This window comes from Stegodyphus dumicola, chromosome 1 (genome assembly GCF_044657685.1).
Source record: "Stegodyphus dumicola isolate Sdum_Otavi_A_Nest chromosome 1, ASM4465768v1".
In the NCBI taxonomy this organism is placed as follows: domain Eukaryota; kingdom Metazoa; phylum Arthropoda; class Arachnida; order Araneae; family Eresidae; genus Stegodyphus; species Stegodyphus dumicola.
Window position 1 is genome coordinate 222,414,058 of NC_140768.1, and position 20,118 is coordinate 222,434,175.

Consider the following 20,118-nt stretch of genomic DNA (forward strand, 5'->3'; position numbering starts at 1 on the left):
TAATTAATGTAATAATGCAAATGTTTGCAGAAATTAAAAAGCTTAGCATGAAATCTATTATAACAACATTACTATGCATTTGTAACACTGACGTATAAATTGTAAATAAATTTAAACTATTACGCTAAGAAGTTTTTTCTAAAATTTATCTAGAAGAAAGGAATACTGCAAATTAATATTATCAATCAGGCCTCTCAGTAAATAAAAGTTTACTTTTTTAACCAAAAATTAAAAATTGGGATGCAAATGTTTGAGTAATATACTTGGAAATATCTGAACATATAATTAATTAGAAATGTATAATTAAATTAATAACAAGCTAATTAACAGTAACATTAAGCTTAATTTTATTCAATCTAAAACAAGCAGTCGATCAGGAACTCCGCATAACTGAAGTTTTAATGCTATTTTACGTAGATTTGAGTATAAAATAAACGTTTCACTTGTGAAACAAGTGAATAATGTACTGATAGTCAACAGGAATTAAAATACAGTGGTTAAAAATATAACTACTTGTCAGAAAGTATGCAAAGTTGCATGGCTAGAGAAATTGAATGATTATAGAAAACTCATAAAGTTTTATAAATCATAAAGCGCTACAGTGTGAAAAGAAAATTCTGGAATAAACATGTTAAGAAAATTAGATGGAGAAATAATCCTTAATTTATTGATAACCATATAAATTCTATGCTTTTGGAAAAATATTACATATAATTTGCACCGAGGTATCAATAACCGAAACCGAGTTAATTTCTTTCTTTATTTTTTCTTATTAGAGGGATTTGTAAAAAGATATGCTAAGGTAAAGGTGAAAATTTTTGCAATATTTTTAAAGAGTAAATTAAAAAAGTATTTTTACTTCATTAAATTTCAAGTAATTAATTTTACAAATAATTCATTTTGAAACTAGGTTGGAAAATAAGTTACATGCTGAAGATTAAGCTTTGCGAAGGTGTTAGAAACATCTTCTGTTAACTAGAGTTGTGATGCAAGAATATGTAAAAATTATCATTTAAATATAAATTGGCATAATTCAATACAAAGTATATAAATTCTGCATACATGAAAACTTGAGTATAGTGCGACAATATGTGAAAAAGGAATGGATTAAAAGAGAACTGAAAATCCCAGGATATGAATATAAAGGAGTTTATTTATTTATTTTTATTTTTTTTTGTTAATTATGAAAATTTTGCTGTCGCTCATAATTATTAATTTATTAATTAAATGTGTATTAGAAATTAAATGTATGCCAATGTACATCAGATGGTAAACGGAATAAATATTTAAACATTTCTAGTATTAATATATGGAATTTGTTACAAATTTAAATAACCTTAAAATAACTTCATTGATTAAAAATGGAAAGCTTAATACGGGAATGTATTGCAATAATATTAGTGTGAATTTAGAACGACTTAAGAAGTCCAATTTTTAGATTTAATAAAGATATTTTTTTATAATTAAATTAGAACTGTTTACCTAAAATGGTAAATTTGAAAGTTAAAACCATTCTGCTATCTAAGAAGATTTGTTAATATTTATCTAGACAAGAAACTTATTTAAGGTGAGCTACAAATCCGATATTTGATACGTTGATTATGTATCAGTTTTGTGTATGTCATTAATCTATCAATTTTACTATTCAAAAAGCGATTAAAATCTACAACTTGGAAAGTTTTTAACTCTTACAGAGAATAAAAAAGATCTGGCTCATCATTCCTTTAAACATCATAAAACTTTAAAATGAGTGTAAAAGAAATTTATTTTTACTTTAGCATACGCCAGACTTTAAATTAATATTTGTTTTGCATGCACAATTTTTACAATATTGATAAACGAAAATAAAGGCTTGCAGTGTCAATAGAATGTCCCATTAATGGCGATAAATGACTTTTTGTAGCACCCAAACTTCTTGGGAAAGAAATAGGGGACAGGAAAGGTCGTGCAGTTCGTAGATTAGAAAAGAGGAGGACGAGGATCTTCGATCAAATTTGGCGCAGTTCGTACCCTACCAAAAAAACGCCCCTTTGAGCGTAATGTAAAATCTGAAAGCTTTTAGACTTTTTTTGTTATTTTATTTAATTTTTTTTATATTCTTTCTTGTTACCTGTTACCTTTCTAAACATATATCTGTAGTACAGGGTATGAAGTCGTATATACATGCATGCACTATACCAGTCTATTTACCCCGAAATATGAGATTGAATTGTTATCGTAAAAATTTATTGCTTCCAGTATTAAATACGATCTGTATGGCGTTCAGACATTTATCACACAGTAATATTTCTGCAATTTGTTTTATTAATACTATATACTATACATAATTACATTTATTCTTACGTTGAGCGAACGAGACAGTAGTTTATCCTCCTACCTTAAGCACATTACCTCTGCTAAATCCGGCGCCTTCCTGCTAGTATCGTTCAAGCAGGGCCATCTGGTGGCAGATTAAAACACTAGTAACCCATAATCTTGTTTTCAGTTTGCCTCCAAAGCATACTATTATGCGGTTTAACTGGTTTACATTCCCTATTGGCCTGGGTAAACTAATTTTCCATCACACAGTTTTCATTTATATAATGCTTCATTATTATAATTGTTTAAAAAGCTAGTTATTTTTGCTATTTAATAAAATACGTTAAGCGTTTTCATTGTATTTGTTTTGTAATTCTGGCAGTGAAATATTATCAATATCATAGATTTCGAAAAGAAAATCAGTGTTGATAATTAAAAGATGACGCATTAGAAATGTAGAATATAAACAAGTTTTTTTTTTTTTTTTTTTTAAGAAAACACGTAATTTTCTACGACTAAAAACTAATCAAATATTATTGTTTTAAAATACGAAATTAAATTTTTTATCCGTCACATAAGTAAATGATTATTGCAACAGAAAAGAACAAGAAAAGGAAGGGAAAAAATAAAGGTCAGAAAACGGCTGAAAGCGGTTTTAAGAACAACTGTGATCGAGACTAATTAAATGCAAGTGTACTCTTTTGGCGATTTTTGTAACTAAATAAAACTGACTTTTATTGAAAAGTTCCAGATTTTACGCAAATAGAGACAAAAAAGTCTCACAACGGTTAAAAGTTTGCATGCAAGAAAATATTGTTGCCAAATGAAAATTTACCATACCTTCTTATTTTTGCTATTTTTTTGCTATTTAATAAAATACGTTAAGCGTTTTCATTGTATTTGTTTTGTAATTCTGGCAGTGAAATATTATCAATATCATAGATTTCGAAAAGAAAATCAGTGTTGATAATTAAAAGATGACGCATTAGAAATGTAGAATATAAACAAGTTTTTTTTTTTTTTTTTTTTTTTTTTTTTTTTTAAGAAAACACGTAATTTTCTACGACTAAAAACTAATCAAATATTATTGTTTTAAAATACGAAATTAAATTTTTTATCCGTCACATAAGTAAATGATTATTGCAACAGAAAAGAACAAGAAAAGGAAGGGAAAAAATAAAGGTCAGAAAACGGCTGAAAGCGGTTTTAAGAACAACTGTGATCGAGACTAATTAAATGCAAGTGTACTCTTTTGGCGATTTTTGTAACTAAATAAAACTGACTTTTATTGAAAAGTTCCAGATTTTACGCAAATAGAGACAAAAAAGTCTCACAACGGTTAAAAGTTTGCATGCAAGAACATATTGTTGCCAAATGAAAATTTACCATACCTTCTTATACCTTGTTTATTAAGTGCGCAATTCATTCATATTACTGTCTTTACTAGCATTTGAAAAATACGTTATTTAAAAACAAACATCAAATCGAATCCCATAACATATAACATTTTGTATACTATGCTCACCAAAAAACATAATAGATAAGTATAACTAAGGAAACCATTTATAAATAAGGTGCTTTTAATAATATTTTCATATTTTTAAGAACAAAATTAGAAATATATAATGGCTATTAGAAATGCATCTTCTTCCATGAAAAGGCAAAAATTAAATTTTTTCACAGCTTGTAAACTTATATAGAATCAACTCATGCGAATCATGAAACAAACGTTAAGTACCAAGACTGTTGATCTGACTATTCAGTGAAAAAGCTGTAAATATCGGCTGCCTTACGTTTTTGATTTTACATACCAAGATACTAACACCTGCTTTATCATTCCCACTACCTCAAGGACTTCAGTGTTAATAATCGAATATATTAAACATTAAAAAAAAAACTATGTGACAAAGAACGGTAAGGATTCTTGATAATGTATATTTTTTTAATGCGTATGGATTTGAAACTAACTAATAGCAACTGATATGGGACTCAAAACTATACCTGAAAAAAAAATTTGGAGACCTATGGATCTTTTCAGACAGTCGTAATTTCCTTCAACAACTTAGCAACTTGATCTCTGTGGGAGATAAAACCAAAGTTTCCATCCTACATTAGTTAAAACTGGTTTCGCTGCACTATGATGTCCATCTCCAGCGAAACACATGTCATGTAGATATAGGCAAAGAAATAGCGAATAAAATGACAAAGGAGGGTAGTACGTATTCTATTCCCTCCTCCCTTACGTTTTTGGAACTATTATCTCTAAATCACAAAATATGCTGGAGTGGTTGATGCTCCCACTCATCAGTGGTGTCTGGGTTCTAGGGCAAGACTGGCTCTAACCCTTACACTTGACAGAGGCTCCCAGACTGCAATTTCAAGCGTCACATTAAGTGCCTTTCTTTCTATTATGGCAGGAGTCTTTGGCTTCTATAATAAATGCCGTGAGCATCAGGCTTCAGCCGAACGCATCTTGGATTGTTTAGGCATTTCAAGAGAGGGTATATTTTCCAATCCCCTTCTTGTTTTCGACTTTCTTAGTGTCAACGATTTGTTGGGTTTTGTCTGATTTCGTCACACTTTTGGAAGATATTTGCAACAACACGAATACTTGCGATGCAAAGCATGTAAACAGCTTTTTTTTTTCTTTCTTTTTGCTCCAGTAAAGCTTCTAGGGTTATCTGCCTAAGGGAAGGGATACCTTCGTGAAGGACTTTCTAAGAGAAACTGGCTCGTATCCCCGTTACACATGGGGAAAACCACGAAATCTCACATGCAATCAGTTCGTTCGCTTAGGATCTAACCCAGGTCATACTACCACTGTTCAGTACCACCGCTTGGCCGCTGGTGGGACATGTGAATGCATAGCGGAACATGTGATATCTATAGCTGTAACCATTGGCACATTTTCATAGGACAGAATGTAAAATGCGAGGAAGGAAGAAAACATGTGCAGTATATCAATTAACTAACAGTATCTTCAGGTACTGTGTACAGGGGCTGTTAGTATTTTTTCAGCCACGATATTATTGCTTATGCTAAAATGATAAATCTTTTTTCACATTTTAGAAAAGGGCAGCGGCCGAGCGAAGTCTTTAAACACTGATAGTTCGGACCGGGGCTCGAAGTCCGGCGAACGGGCTGGCTGCATGGGTTCTTACGTGTTTTTCTCCATTATGTGTAAATTTTCTATTACGGCTATTTTCTATTACAGTTTCCACGAAGGCATCCCTCCTGATAGGCAGATAGCCCTCGAGTGCTTTGAATTATCAAATAAACCAAATCAAACCATATCTTAGAAAGAGTGAGAGATAACCTTAGTGTTTCATTTTGATAATTCATGCAACACATTGCATTAAATTACAACTATAAATGTAAATGAAGTCGAAAACATCATCATATATTTGAATTAAAAGTTAAGAACAAACTTATTTTTAGTGGTTTACTATTTTCAGTGCAGTAAAATTAATTAGATTTAAATCAAGTGGAACAAAATCAAATTAAAGCTATGGTTTCCCTATTTTCTGACAATTAGCTGTACTTAAGTAGATGATTTAATTAGACCAACAATTGATTTCTCCTTCTCTACGAATTAAGGCAGAAATTGTATAAAATAAACTCCTTCTAACAGAAGTTCGTTCTCAGGATCCTCGGAAATATATTTAATTACTTTAACAGCAGCAAACAGTAACGTCGTAACACAATTTATTTTATAAATGCTATCTCAGTAAATGATTTCAATTGATTGAGTATTGTATTAATGTAAATTTGGATGTTTCAAAATTCGTAAAACGCAGTACTATATACGGATATGTAATAATTTTTAATTTGAAGTTAAGAATATTTTAAATCATTTAGGAACAATAAAATGGAAATGTTTTTGTTACTGATAAAATTTTTGACATCATAACAACCGGGTTGTTCGTGCGTTTTCTTCAAAACTTCGATGGATTCATGAAATGTTTAAATAAATAAATGAAATAAAATGTAAAATGAAATGAAGATTTAATTAAGTTTCTGAGATTCACTGATGAAGGTGGTCTTGATATTGCCGAAACATATTTGGCTTCATACAATACGACTAAATTTATAGTTTGAAATAAACTTACTAACTTTGAAATTTTATTAATATTTACAGTTTTATTATGGATCCTCTACAAAATGATAAAATATGAAAAGTTATGTTATAAAGGAATTCTATGAAGATTTCAATAAAAATAAATAGTTTGACATGGATCATGAAACAAAGATGCAATTTAATTACTCCAAACAATTTTTGACATCATTTACGCATGGAAATTAAAATGAGTAATCTGTTTAATTTTAATATATAACTGCATTTGGTTTAGATGTATGCTATTCATCCTTTAATTGTCAATGTTGAATATTATATTTTCATCAATCAATAGATTTAGATGTATCTTTATTCTTTGAACTTTATTCGTTTATGTTTCTTTATTATTTTATGAGTAAAGATTCTTATTTACAACTTTTATTATTTAGGTGAAGATGGAAGCAATTATTTGTGTCCTGAGTCTTCCGGAGATGAAACACTATTTGCTGTGGAGATGAAAAAAAGAAGAAGGAGACATACAGGTAAAATTATTTGCGTTATATTTCAATAAACTGTTTTTCAATCTAAAAGCGCATTTTTAGTTATATTATGGTATTTTACATAAGCTTACGTAGTAAAAGTCTACTTTTATTTCAGTAGAAGCAGTTTCAACCCAAATAATTCAACTCGGAATAAATACACACACACTAACTTCTTCCCCCCGAAAAAAAACGCATGTTTACATTTTGTTTTTAAATTCCATTTCACATTATAACGACAATGCGCACAATGACTTTAGCGAAAAAGAAAGAAAGAAAAAACGGAAGCATTAGATTTAACTGAAATCTTCTTTTCATTATGATACAAATGAATGATAGTAGTATATGATCGCATAAACAGAACATCAGAAGAAATAGATAAGGATTTAAGTCTTCAGCTCAGTCGTCTTCAACAATGAGTAGTAATGCCTTTTGGTATGAAATGGATAAAAATATGTTGTCGCTTTGTGGCTGACGGGTTCACACTTCTTACACGATTCATTCCAAATTCTACACACTGCAGCTAACGTTTCTTGTGATGCGATATGTTTCGACAGAGGACTAATTCGCAGAGCAAGCAGACCATATACGTGTTGCACATGATATACATAGTCTTGGGCAACTCATGTCATGTGCCAACTAGAATGATCTTATTGAAATATCCATTCTGTAATGTGGGATCGCTTTCACATGGGATAAACCACCTATGTTCCATGTATCACTATTACAGAGAATCAATAGACGATTTAGACTATAATGAGGCCTACAGTGAAGGAGCCCGATAGCAAGGATGGATTGGGGTGTCTGTAATTTCGAACATGATGATCATTTTTTCCGCAGAAGTAGCGACACCCACTGCTAAGTACCACACATTTTTACGACGCATTTGATGTTATTTTAAACTTCTACCATAGCAAACAGTCTCTTTCTTAAAGGCAGCACTCTTAGAGAATGCTGGGATCAGTTAACGGCTTCCTTGAAGCATATGGAAATAGTTTATGAGACGCACTACTTGTGGCTGTAACTGGCTACATTGCCCTGATATTGACAGGTGATTTTTTTCCTTTTGGGTATTTCCTGAGAAACAACTGAAATTTTGGTAACATATGTAGCTGTTTGTTACCTTTTTACTTCCTTGTACGAAGTAAAAAGGAAGTATTGTAATCGCGAAAAGTTTCAGGCAGCATATTTCAACGAAAATATCCAATTTGACCGCTATCGAATGCAATTTAACCATGTTTTTGCGTGATATCTGTACGTAAGAACAGAATAAAAGACTCGTTTCCTCCAAAAAAATTATAAAACTGATTTAAAATTAATTCTCCAGAGAATTTTTTGTGGCGTCTGTACGAACGTATGTACGTACCTACGTATCTCGCATAACTCAAAAACGAGTAGCCTCAGAACGTTGATATTTTGTATATAGGACTGCTATAACATGTAAATGTACACCTCATATTTTCGCTGCAATCGGCCGCACCAAACGTATATAAATATATTTATATATATATCCACTCTGTTACCCGGCTCAGTGATCTCAGTTTCTTTACTCTTATATGTTTGTAAATTGTACATTTTTTGCTTTAAAAATGATTGAATTATGTTGTTTTTATCTTCCGGTTAAGGTTTTTATGCTTTAGTAAATCTGTGTGCAATAGTTTTAGAATTATCAACAATTTTAAAGCTGTTTAAGTGCCGCTAAGCCATTTTTTTTATGGCGGCCATTGATTGTTTACATTTGAAACAGCAGACTAGTGGATTTGTTGCCAATCTAGAGAAACTTAGCTTCGCAACAACAAAGATAACACCTTCATTTATTATTGCCAATTAAATCATGCTTAATCCTTTCTGGAATGTTTTCGAGGAAATAAGTGTTTAAGATTTACTTCGTAATTTTTAATATAGATATTTTGAGTTTATATGTATTTTTGCCTAGTCGCGAAGTGAGAACTGAGTTAATTGAATGAGAAATACTCAATCGTCTGTGAAAAACTGTTTCTTTTTTGTTTTGTTTGCTTAATTTCTTTTATACATCATTCTAGCTTTATTATAGTATTTGAATAGAACATGTAGCAACGATTAGATAATTCTATTCTTTAAGTGATATAAATTTTGTGAATTATGAGTTATAATATGAACGAAATATAATACTGTTAAGTGAATCTAGCGCCAGAGTGTCGCTATGGTAAACAAATACTAGATTGAATTTTAAAGAATGCATTTATTCTATTGTGGTTTATGCGCTGTCGGCGAAGTAGATTTAATTCAATCCAATACGTTTAAATGAAATGCAAGAAAAATGCGTATAATTTAATATTCCGCACAAGGAAGTCATGTGGTGTACACATCAGATTTTTTAATAATAACGTAATAAAGCACAAATTTTGATAATTCCGAACTGTTAGTTTTTAACGCGAATTTATGCACTGTTTGTAAATAACATAAATACTGAACAGAATTTTTATTGAAGAATCACAAAATTACTAGTCACAGGAATGGTAAGTAAAAACGTTGTTACATTTAATATTGCATAAATTAATGGTTGAATCAGAAAAAAATTAAATTCAAAAAACAACAGCCGGATAATTGAAAAGCTAGAACTTTGAAACATTTGTTCACAGTACACCCAAATTTTGGCACTGGCAAAATTAACTGAAAATTATAAAAGAAATCCAAAGTTCATTAAGTGTGGTACCTAATTCATATATGATACGTTAAAATGCTTTAATTATATCTAATGCAAAATTTTACATGTACTAAATTACATTTATTTTTTTTACGCTAATGCACAGGGAGGTCGAATTTCAAATCACAGCAATGATCAAAATTTTTATATACTAATATATTACTGAATTACTAAAAATAATATATATATATATATTATTTTATTAATAAAAATACAGTATATCAGTTTTAAAATAATTTCATACAAAAGTTCATAAGATAATAACTATACACTTTTCTTACGTTTAAAGAAAGAGTAAGGTTATTTTCCTTCATAAAATTATAAGTTCTCGCAAATATGTTAAAATCAAATAATTTACTATATCTGTTATAATGGCGCAAAAATAGCCATAAAATATTTTCAAGTTTGCTTAATCAAAATTGTGAAGAGATACAAAGAGTAGGTAAGTGATACGCGGATTATAATTGTAAATGAAAAACAGTAGATTTTTCAAAAGCATGAGATGTCTTTACTGTCGCAGTTTGAATACTCGTTGTCTTCGCGTTGCGAGAGTAAAGCCATCTTCCGCTTTTCACATAATTTTACGATTCCGCGAGTCAAATCTCATGGTTCCGCAAGTCAAAATAAAAGTGCGAAAAGCAAATTATAAAGCACTTACACTAGTTGACTAGTGTTTGTTAACTCAAAGAATATAAAAATGCATTTAGTTACAAATTAGTTTTAAAACTTAAAATGTGGTCGTCATATGGCAAAGAAATGACGAGAGAATGATGTGAAATACATTGTGAAATTAAACAGCTTCTTAATGAAAAATAAATTGAAGTAGACGTCATTGTTAAAATTATACAGTGCAGCACCTCTTTCAGTTGAAGAAAATTATAAGAGAATATTTCCAAGAGGAGAAAATTAAGTGTGACTGCATAAAAAATCCGTTCGAATGTTACACTAAATGATAAGGCTTGCTAATATAGGAAAGGGAACGAATTATTAACAAATAAACAGAATCCACGTTAAAATTTTTAAATTTAAGATATAAGAATAGCTCCTAAATTTTTGGATTTAGATTCATGCAAAATATCTGAAATTTTCTCAAATAGTTACAGAAAGCAGATATTTAAATGAAAAATCTTACTTAAAGAATGCGGCAACAAAAACGAATGCAGAAACAAATTAAAGGCAGAATATGAAGTGCGATTGCAGATAACATGGATAGAGCAAGACTTCCCCAGCTGGTGTAAAAAAAAAAAAAAAAAAAAAAAAAAAAAAAAAAAATGCGCGCCCCCTTCACTAAATATAATTTAAGGGTGGGTGACACCCGGAACACGATTTAATGCTATTAATGATTAAATTACATTAATTTATGTTAAAACATTTTAATAAAAATATAATACGTTTTTTTTTATTGTCTTTACATAAAATACGTATAACATATTGATCTACATCAAATATTATTTTAAGATATATTTTTCTTAGGATGGGATGGGGTTCCCGGAAAAAAACTTTTAGTTCCTAGAGTTCAATGAATCGACAACGTTTGAAGACCGTTGCTTTACAGCAATAATTTTTCATAATTGAAAAAAAAAATGGAGAATAAATAGGTAAATAAGTAGTTTGCATTAACTGCACGTAATTGCTTAAGATGTATACTTTAATAGGCTTGAAACTGAGATGGTATTAATAAACATATTAAGACATGTTATGCTAGTACTTATTTTATTTTTTGATTTTCTATTCATTTATGTTTCACTTGTTATCTTCGGCGTAATTACTTATTAACTTTTTTTTACATTTTTATCTATCACTTTTCTTTTATCTTTTTTTTTTTTTTTTTTTTTACTTATTTAAATCGTTAAGTGCTTATTTCTTTTGAAGGTCAACGTAATGACCCCGTTGTTTATCCTACGGGTATCATCTCTGCTTTCACTGGAACCGAAGTAAATGGCGACAAAACGACACTTCATACAACGCAGGTGTACAGAACGTATATCGATGGCACGTACAGAGAGCTGCTGCAGTCCACATCTGTCATCATGCCCACCCCGACTCTTGATGATGCGTATGTGATGGAAACAACAGCGCATGTGCAACGGTTTGACTCACTTAATTCTGGAAAAGTACGTTATTCTTTATTATAATTAAAGAATTCATATCTTTTTTTTAAAAAAAACTGGAGATTGATTAATACCAACCGAACGGTTGAATTGAAGATTTTTTATATTACTTCAATGTATATATATATATTTAGGCACATTTAGCTATTTAACATTAGCACATTAAGGTACTATTTAGGCACAAGGTATCAAGTACTAAAATAATGTGTATTATATCGATTTAGTTTGTTTTTTACTAAACGATTATATTAAAATGCAATAAATATACTTTGAAATTTATTATGTATTTTGTGGGTTTAGCCATTCTTAATAAACGAGTCATGTTTATTATCATGTCTTGCATTAGCACTTCACTCACATCAAGCGCATTACTCTGGTAGCAATTCCAAACAGAAAACACCCTTTTTCTTCTCTACGCACTCAATTTTCTGAGGCTTCTCTTGAGTAAATATTTTGCTAAAACGTGTAATTAGTTAGCTCAGCGTTTATGGCCTTCTTAAATATGTATAACCTTGAATGTTAATAATATACGCGTATATAATAATTATATACATGTAAGCGAAAAATATAGAAAAGTCTTGAAATATTTTAATGGAGAAGCATCATTACCATAAGACCTACCATCATTACCTATAGCGATAAAACGCGATATTATTTGATTAAATAAAACCTACATGGTGTTGTTTATGTATACGTTACCAGCAATGTATGAAATGCCGGTATTCTATAGAATACCGGATGTCATACTTTGCCGGAACTTATATAAAATATTTAAATATACGATATTACCTTTATAGATGTAGGATGAGGTTAGGATTAAAATAGAGGAAGGCAGTAGCATTTTAAGGGTATTTAATGATGAAAGAATAAACATGATTATGTTATTTACAGTGTGAAAGGAAGTAAGATAAAAAGTTCATCATGAAACAGAATCGCTTCATCAATCAATGTTCTCGAGTGGCATGGTTCAGCTCCATCCAACGCCACGTTCTTACATCATCGGAATGCCAGTCTGTCCCTTTCCTTACACAGCTTGAAGAAGTATCTCGCTGCTGTGCTGTCGCTGTTGCCAGCCAGATTTAGGAAAAGGAGGATGAGTTAAAGGAGCGAATTACCACACGGCCATTCTGCCTTGCCAGGCGTCCTCGCCTGGGGGTTGATCTGAAAAGAAAGAAAAAAAACAAAAAGCAGAGAAAGTGAAAAAAAAATCAATGTCCAGGTGGCGAATGTTAGCTTTGTGTACCACCAGAAAAATCAATGTCCAGGTGGCGAATGTTAGCTTTGTGTACCACCAGTTCATCTTATCAGCACAGGTTGACATCATAATGGTTTCGTCATGGCGTATATTTCGTACTTCATAACAATCAGAGGGATGTACTGTCTCATAAGGACCGAAAAATTTGGAACGAAGTTTAAGTCCAAGTTTCAGTTCAAGTCGAAGATTCAGTCCAAGTGGAAGTTTCAGTTCAGGCTGGATTGGAATTTGGTGTCCAAATTTATATTTGCGGGCAGGTTTGCGACGTTTCTTATACTGTCGTATATGTGCTTGCTGTAAACGGAGGAGGTTCCGTTGAGCTTCAATGCATAATGCAGCTTTTTTATCATCATGCTGTGTCAGCAATTTCATTGTCTTTGAAGTTCGTTTAAATTTTCTTCGCTTATACTTCCATGCTCTCTTCTTGCGTTCCTTGGTGTGTGAAGTAGATAAAGTGTATGAAATTGTAATTTTTCTTCCAAATATTTCAGCATTCTTTTGTGCCTCAAAAGCTTTAACTGGAATGCCAGAGACAAGTGGTTTCCTTGGATTATTGGTCTGTGCTTTGGGAGTTTCTGCACTTTTAGCAGGTGTGTTTTCTCGTTTGCTTGATCAGCACATCCTTGTTCAAACGGATTCAGTAGATTTTTCACAGTTTCTTCAGTATTCTGCACGTTTAGATCATTATCGAGATCCTCATCATCATTAGCTTCATGACTGTCATCAGCATCTTCGTCTTCATCAACATCATCTTCATTTACATGATCTTCATCAACAACAGCAACGTCATCTTGATTAACATCATCTTCATTAGCTTCATGAGTGCCATCATCAGCATCAGCACCATTAGCGTTATGATTGTCGTCATCATCAATATCATGATCTTGATCCATGTCGTCGTCTGTGTCATCACCGTCTTCATCAACATGATCGTCATCATCATCGTCATGAGCTCCATGATTGGTATCAGCATCATCTTTGTGATCGTGATCAACCAAATTATCATCATCTAAATCCAATTCTGAATCGTCATGTGCAGCATCATAATTTTTCTTACTTGTTTTCTTCAACTGATTTGCATTTTCTGTTATTGTCTGAAGATCTTTCACAGCAGTGTTAACGTCGTGTGGATTGTAACGTCGTGTGGAGTAATGATATGTTGAACTTCTTCGAGAATTTCCGATTTTGAGATGTGTGAAAGATCAGGTGGAAATGTCTGATCATCAGTAACTTTAGCAACATTAACAAAAATTTGATCATTATTATTGTTGCATAAATGAATACCGTTTTTATCAAATGTAAATCGAGTTTGTTGCAAAAAGCCTATTCCAATAATGGCATCAAGAGGAATCATATAGTTTGTTACTACATGGATTTTAGCAGGTAAAATAGTGTTTTCAATTTGAATGTAGTCCTGAAAGAATCCAATACTTTGAACTGTATCTCGGCCAAGTCCTGAGAATGTAATTCTGGAAGGATGTAATGGTGGAGAACCAATTTTGCGGTATGCTTGCTCATAAATTAGCGTTGCTTGTGATGCAGTGTCATAGAGAGCAGTTAACTGAGTTCCATTATGTTGAATATCAACATGCATAGGATTTTTAGAAAAATTTTGGGTGGAAAGTGCATTTACAGTATTATCAGATGTAGAACAACTAGGATCAGATTCCGTGGTAGAACTACCAGAACGTTTGGGACAATTGGAAGGAACGTGACCATAATTTTGGCAGCCATAACATAATTTGCCGTTAGATTTATTTGGACAAGTATTGCTTTTGTGACCTTTTAAACCACAAGAATAACATATTGGTTGAGTATCTGATGTACTTTTAGCATCAATTTTAGCACTGGGAAAGGAATTTGTAAATTTCTTTGGGGTATTTTGCTTCAAATGTTTTGAATTGTTAAAGAGTTTTTCATAAATCTTCAGTTTTTCTTTAAATTCAGGAATGGATTTACAACCGTATAAAATTATTTCATTGTTTGATGAATCAGGAATACCATTGATAACGTAATCAATCAAAGAAGAATCATCCATAGAACCTTTGTATGCGAGGTCTCTCATAGCTAAAAAATATTCTTGTAAGGTTTCAGATGTTTTCATGTGACGAGATTCCATTATTTTATGTAATTGAAGGCTATTAATTTTTTCCGAAAATTCCTCTAATAAATGGTGTTTTAATTGTTCCCAATTAGTAATTCCACGAATTGATTGATCTAATTAATGTTAAAGCTGGACCTGTAAGGCATTTTTTAACAAAAATTACTTGGTGTACAGGATTCGTGATTTCATAGAGATTAAAAATGTCATCAGTGTCAGAAATAAAATTTTCAACGCTGTAATTATCCCGAGAGGAAAAGGGTTTGATCAAATCAACAATGTCTTTTAAGCCAAAACATTGAAACGGAACAGTCTGTGTTTGTGAAAGCAATAAATTTCCAGGCGCACTTTCAAGAGAGATTTTTGCCTCCATTTGTTTACATAAAGAGTCATCTGAAGCGTGATTAATGTTCTTTTGGGCGACGCTATGCGTCGAGGGTGAACTTTGCACCAAAGCGTCTTCTTCAAGGTCGCTGTAGTCAGCGAAATCTGATTTTAATAACGATACATCAGCTAGATTCGTAAGAATATTGTTAGCACAGTTTTCAATATCGATGGAAAATTCTAAATATAGTAAGGTACATATGGCAATTAAATCTGTGAGAGAAAATTCTTTGATAATTTTTTGTTTCGTATCTTCAAAGTTAAATGGTTTGGGAAAACCAGAAAAATTGCGTAACCTAGAACGATTCTGCCGATCACCATCTGAGCCAAAACCTAAACGATGTAAAAGCTTGATATGCTTGGTACTGGCGGTTTTTAATGACTGTGCAATGTTGGGATAATCGTTAAGTGTAGCCATTATTTATCAGTTTTGTTTTAACCAAATATGAAATTCACAAAATATGTATGTTTCGATTTCATCAATTATTAATTTTCTGGTTTCAGAAATTAGTATACCAAAATATACTCTTAATTTTTCATATTCTTCAAAATAATATTAATTCTTCTTAGTATATTACACAATAACTATGATGTTAAAACACTCAAAAATCATAAATGAAATTGTGAACATATGATTCAAACAAATAGTAAAATATATCATCAAACAAATCTTCATATAAGACTATGTTAAGAATGAAAAATAGAATTCCACGTTAAAATATAATATCAATATTATTAACTACAAAAAATATTGTACAGTCTTTGTAAAATATAGGCATCACAAGAAATAAGAAATTTATGCACCAAATTCGAAAACGAAAGTAATTCTTCAAAGTAACTTTTTTAATACATCACAATTCAGTAAATAATCAGTAATGTAGTTCCATCAAAATCAAATACCTTTAGTTTATTCAATTAAACTTCATCAAAACTGTTTAATTAATTATCATTAACATCAAATTCGAAAACGGAAGTGTTAATTCTTCAAAGTAATAATCATTCAAAAATAAAATGAATTTTCATCAAAATCAAATGCCTTTCGCTTCATCAAATAAACTTCATAAAAAGGCGTCATCAAATATTCATAATAACTTGAAAGAATATTACTTCCTGATTAGCATTACTTCATCAAATAAAATTAGATGTACTTACATGCTGACGAATCACAACAACTGGGATCTTGCGATATTATTCCACAGTAGTCCATCATTAATCTTTATACTCGGTGGTAGTCTAGGGGATTTAAAAAGTTGAAGAAAAGAATAGATTTTAGTTCAAGGAGTCGAGAGAGTTCGTGGGGCCGAGCTCCCATGTAGGATGAGGTTAGGATTAAAATAGAGGAAGGCAGTAGCATTTTAAGGGTATTTAATGATGAAAGAATAAACATGATTATGTTATTTACAGTGTGAAAGGAAGTAAGATAAAAAGTTCATCATGAAACAGAATCGCTTCATCAATCAATGTTCTCGAGCGGCATGGTTCAGCTCCATCCAACGCCACGTTCTTACATAATCGGAATGCCAGTCTGTCCCTTTCCTCACACAGCTTGAAGAAGTATCTCGCTGCTGTCGCTGTTGCCAGATTTAGGAAGAGGAGGATGAGTTATAGGAGCGAATTACCACATAGATAAAAACGTTAAACTCGTAATATTACTTATGCATATTTATTAAAAAATTAGTAATAAAAAAATTAAACTTTTAAACTCTTTTTCATCTTGCTTGAAACTTTCATGCTACCTAACTTCGAAAACATTGCTTAAAACATATAATACAGCTTATTTGAGAAAAACACTCTAATCTCTAATACGAAATACGTAATATAATAATCCTAGAATTTCTTATTCACTTACTAATTTGTGAATTAGAATCTGCATTATCTAATCTTTGATTCCCAAAGGGCCATGTATTTTAATAGGGCTTTAAAGCTCTACATTTTCCTTAAAAGTTCTTCATATAACAATAGTGCAGTAATTAGGTATGAAGTATTGAGCTACTTCCGTGTTTACTTCAGATTTAAGAACAGATTTTCATTATTAAAATGGAGCAGTTATGAAAAGAAAGAGAATATAATATTATATCAGAGTCTGATAAACCATTTAGTAACAGATTAGTAACAGATTAAACCATTTAGTACAATCATGCTTCAAACAAAATCAAGCTTATTCTGAAGTTGAAAAGCGAACGATTTTTAAAATTTTTTTCAATTTTTAATATGTTCTTCATTTAAAAAGTCACACGTGTGATTTTGATCAGTATCTGCCCAAACCCACCCTAGGTATGGAGTTTTGTGTTTTCAAACTTAAATGCTTTTTCTGACTTTCGTTTTACCATACCAAAAGAGAGCCCACGATTTCCGAGATGAATTTCAAATAACTTTTAATAATTTGATATTTCCGTACATTTGACCAAATGTTCGCGAAACATAATTTTTCACAATTTTTCAGAAACGTTTCTGTAAACAGCATTTTGCACTTTCGATGTTTAGTTGTAGAGTAGATGATATATAGGTGTGTTTGGATGTGTGTATCCTACATAGAAATTTATAGAATTAAAGAACATCCATCACTGTCTTGGGCTTCCTCAAAGTTGCATCATGCATAAAGGTGAAGAAAAGAATACTGAAAAAATTTAAATTTTAAATTAAAAATCGAAATCATTTTTAATGATCGATTTTGTAGATCAGCAAGCTAGTGCAGAAATCATCATAAAGAAACAGTTCTGAAAGTATGAGTAAATGTTTAGAGATATTTTAAAGAAAGTAACATGTTTTTGAAGGAAAAAAACCCAAATTCAAATCCTGAGAAATCAATCAGGTGCTTCAATGTTTTCATTGCTTTCCCATGCGTAATATAAATGAAAAAATTAGTTTGCTTTAAAAACATTCTCCATGAACACTTCCCTTAGAGAAATAGCTTTACATGTTTTGCTGTAAATAAAACATCTCAACTCAGTTCTAAGGAGGAAGAACCTTGTAAACAAAATAAAATTATTTCTTTCCCGTGCAAATTCTTGAAATACAATAAATAAACAAATCTGAAGGAAAGCAATAAATGCAGTAAATACCATAACAAGAGAAATGTCTTAAATTCTTGTAACAAAAAAGGAATCCATAGTTTTATAAAACAAAATAAAACAATTTAACCCAGTGATAAGAAAGGAGGGAAGCTTATAGATAGAAATGATTCCCCCCCCCTGCAAATGCTTTAAATACAATAAATTAAGACTAGAATAGAATAAATTAAACCAGGAAAACAATAAATGCAATAAAAGCAAATATCACAATAAAAGAAAACTTTTAAGTTCTTCATAACGAACCAGTCATCTATATTTTTATAAAACAACTCAATCCAGTGTTAAGAAAGGGGTAGAAAGCTTATAAATAAAAACAAATTATTTCTTTCCTCTGCAAATGCTTCATATACGATAAATACACAAGTTTACATGAAAACAATAAATACAGTAAAAGCAGGTATCATAAGAAAAGACTTTTAAGTTCTTGTAACAAAACAGTCATCTGTAGTTTTATAAAACAAATTAATTAAATAATTTATTTTATTTTACTTTATTATTATTCGTTATTAATCATTTTATTGTTACTTTATGAATCGAACTGTAAAACTGCTTGGTTTTAAAGTGCTTATTTACCTGCAATTTTACTTCTATCAAAAGACTTGGCTAAACATTCTCCCAGTTTTTGTATTTTATTCACTTCTTGTTTTTAATTTTCCATTTGCATTCAAGCTTCTGAAAATTTACTATTCTAGTATATAATACTTTTTAATTCCCTATTACATTTAAGGTTATCGTAAGATCAGCTTAGATGGAGAAATTAGGAATTCGTTTCACTGCGAAAAATTGATTAACGACAGAAAGGTTGCTCAATGCAATTCGTTCAATATTCAGTAAGAATTTGTCCAACGTCTACAGGTGTTTCATAAAGAAGAAAAAAATCTTATTCCATTGTAACATTTTTGTTATTCCTTGTGAATATGAGAAATTGAAAAATTACGTGATATGAAAAATTAAGAAGATTATAGTTCTTTATTTAGTTTTATTCAAACTATTTGTAGAGTCCTTTTTTTAAAATTTTCGATGTCAGGAGACTGAAAAAACCCGCAAACCGCTCCCTAGGATTCGAACTCCAAAACTCTCGAATTCGTGTTGAGCGTGCTTCCAGTTACACCACGAAGATATGCGGGAAGGAAGAAGAAAATACTTTATATGATCCGCCTTTTAAAAGACGACTGAGGATTAGGAGACCCAATCGCCAAATCCTGGTGGTGAAGAATCATGAAACTAAAAAGGTGAAGAATCATGATTCATCACCTTTTTAGTTCGGACCCCACTTGTAGAGTCTTTTAGAATTTTTCGATTTCATAAGACTGAACAAATCCGCAAACCCTTGACGGGATTTGAACTACGGATTTCCGAATACTCGTCGAACGTGCTTACACCAAGGAGGCTTGCGGAAAAGAGGAAAAAATACCTTATATATTAACTAAATACAGCTCTTCTATACAGCCGTATGTGTTACAATACGTGCCTGGCCATGTGCTGTGTGAGCTCTTGCCATCCCTCATTCCGAAATCTGATCCTTTGCGATTTTTTGAGAGATTTCTTGAGATATATATAAATGTATAATCCCTGAGGGGGAAAGAATTAAAATCTATGGGGCTTCTTGATTTTGAAAG

At 31.2% G+C, this 20,118-nt stretch overlaps 1 protein-coding gene across 1 annotated transcript in view; it reads left to right on the forward strand.

Annotated features, from left to right (window-relative positions):
• LOC118184846 (uncharacterized) overlaps positions 1 to 20,118 on the forward strand; it is a 287,706-nt gene that overhangs the window by 216,237 nt on the left and 51,351 nt on the right. Inside the window, exons 4-5 of the mRNA XM_035354573.2 lie at positions 6,802 to 6,894; positions 11,450 to 11,691. Coding sequence (XP_035210464.2) covers positions 6,802 to 6,894; positions 11,450 to 11,691 — 335 coding nt within the window. The remainder of the gene's footprint in view (positions 1 to 6,801; positions 6,895 to 11,449; positions 11,692 to 20,118) is intronic.